At 45.1% G+C, this 1,055-nt stretch overlaps 2 protein-coding genes across 2 annotated transcripts in view; one reads left to right on the forward strand and one right to left on the reverse strand.

The window, feature by feature from the left end:
• Positions 1-1,055, reverse strand: part of LOC116098246 (vomeronasal type-1 receptor 53) — a 60,567-nt gene that overhangs the window by 47,103 nt on the left and 12,409 nt on the right. The gene's annotated exons all lie outside the window — the stretch shown is intronic.
• LOC116099964 (vomeronasal type-1 receptor 54-like) overlaps positions 285-1,055 on the forward strand; it is a 1,343-nt gene continuing 572 nt past the window's right edge. The window contains 2 exon segments of the mRNA XM_031384046.1: positions 285-884; positions 887-1,007. Coding sequence (XP_031239906.1) covers positions 606-884; positions 887-1,007 — 400 coding nt within the window. The 5' untranslated portion in view covers positions 285-605.

A 1,055-nucleotide genomic window follows, 5' to 3' on the forward strand; every position in this document is an offset into this window, starting at 1 on the left:
TGGCAGATTGTGGGTAGGATGTGAAGCAGTCTGGAGTCAGAGTTCCTACTTATCAATGCTCCCTGCAGAGCCACACAAAGGGCACTAAGTCTGCAGTGAATGAGCAAAGCAAAGACAGACTGGAATAAACTGACTCTGGACCTGTTTAAGCCAGAGAGAGTGTTTCATGTTGGGTCTCATTTCTACTTTCTTGCAGTATTTATTGAACTTCACCAAAAACTGTAGAGCTACTATGTGCCTGACAATCAAGATCATACAGATGATAGACAACTAAGATGTTGCTTTTGCCTCAGGAAACCTCAAATGTGAATCAATAGGAAAAGAAACATTTCCATGATACATGGCAGTTTCAATATGTAAGAAAGCTTATATACGGATGGGGCACATGACTGTTGGAACAGCAGAGAGAGTGGGTGTGGCTTCTGGACACCTTGAGGTGGAGTGATATTAAGTGGAATAAGGCTGAACTGAAGAACACCGACACGTCTTCCTGAGAATAGTGGAGCTGTCATTGTCTGAAGTTGGTGAGCGAGGCTCAGTCTGGGGTAAGGAATCTTCTTGCTGTTCCCCCTGCACAGTTCCCACTTGCTTCTTTCAACCTTAAAATGAATAAAATCAATAGACTGTCCAATAACACTAAGATAAGAAATGCTATTTATTCTGGAGCTGGTATTGGGATTTCAGGCAACAGCTTCCTTCTTCTCCTCCAAGTCCTCAAGTTCTTTCATGGGCAGAGACCCAGACCCACTGACCTGCCCATTGGTCTCTTGTCCCTAAACCACCTGCTGATGCTGATAGTCATGAGTCTAGTACCTACAGACGTCTTTATGCCACGGCGGAGATGGGGTGACACCACGTGCAAATGTGTTATATCCTTGTACAGGTTTTTTTCAGGAATCTCTCTCTTTGTGCCACCAGCCTGCTCAGCATCCTCCAGGCTGTCACCCTTAGCCCCAGAAGCTCCTGACTAGCAAAGTTCAAGCGTAAATCTCCACACCACATGCTAGGTTGCCTTCTTTTCCTGAGTGTCTTCTATACATTCATTAGCAGTCCCC

Source organism: Mastomys coucha, unplaced genomic scaffold (assembly GCF_008632895.1).
Source record: "Mastomys coucha isolate ucsf_1 unplaced genomic scaffold, UCSF_Mcou_1 pScaffold20, whole genome shotgun sequence".
In the NCBI taxonomy this organism is placed as follows: Eukaryota; Metazoa; Chordata; class Mammalia; order Rodentia; family Muridae; genus Mastomys; species Mastomys coucha.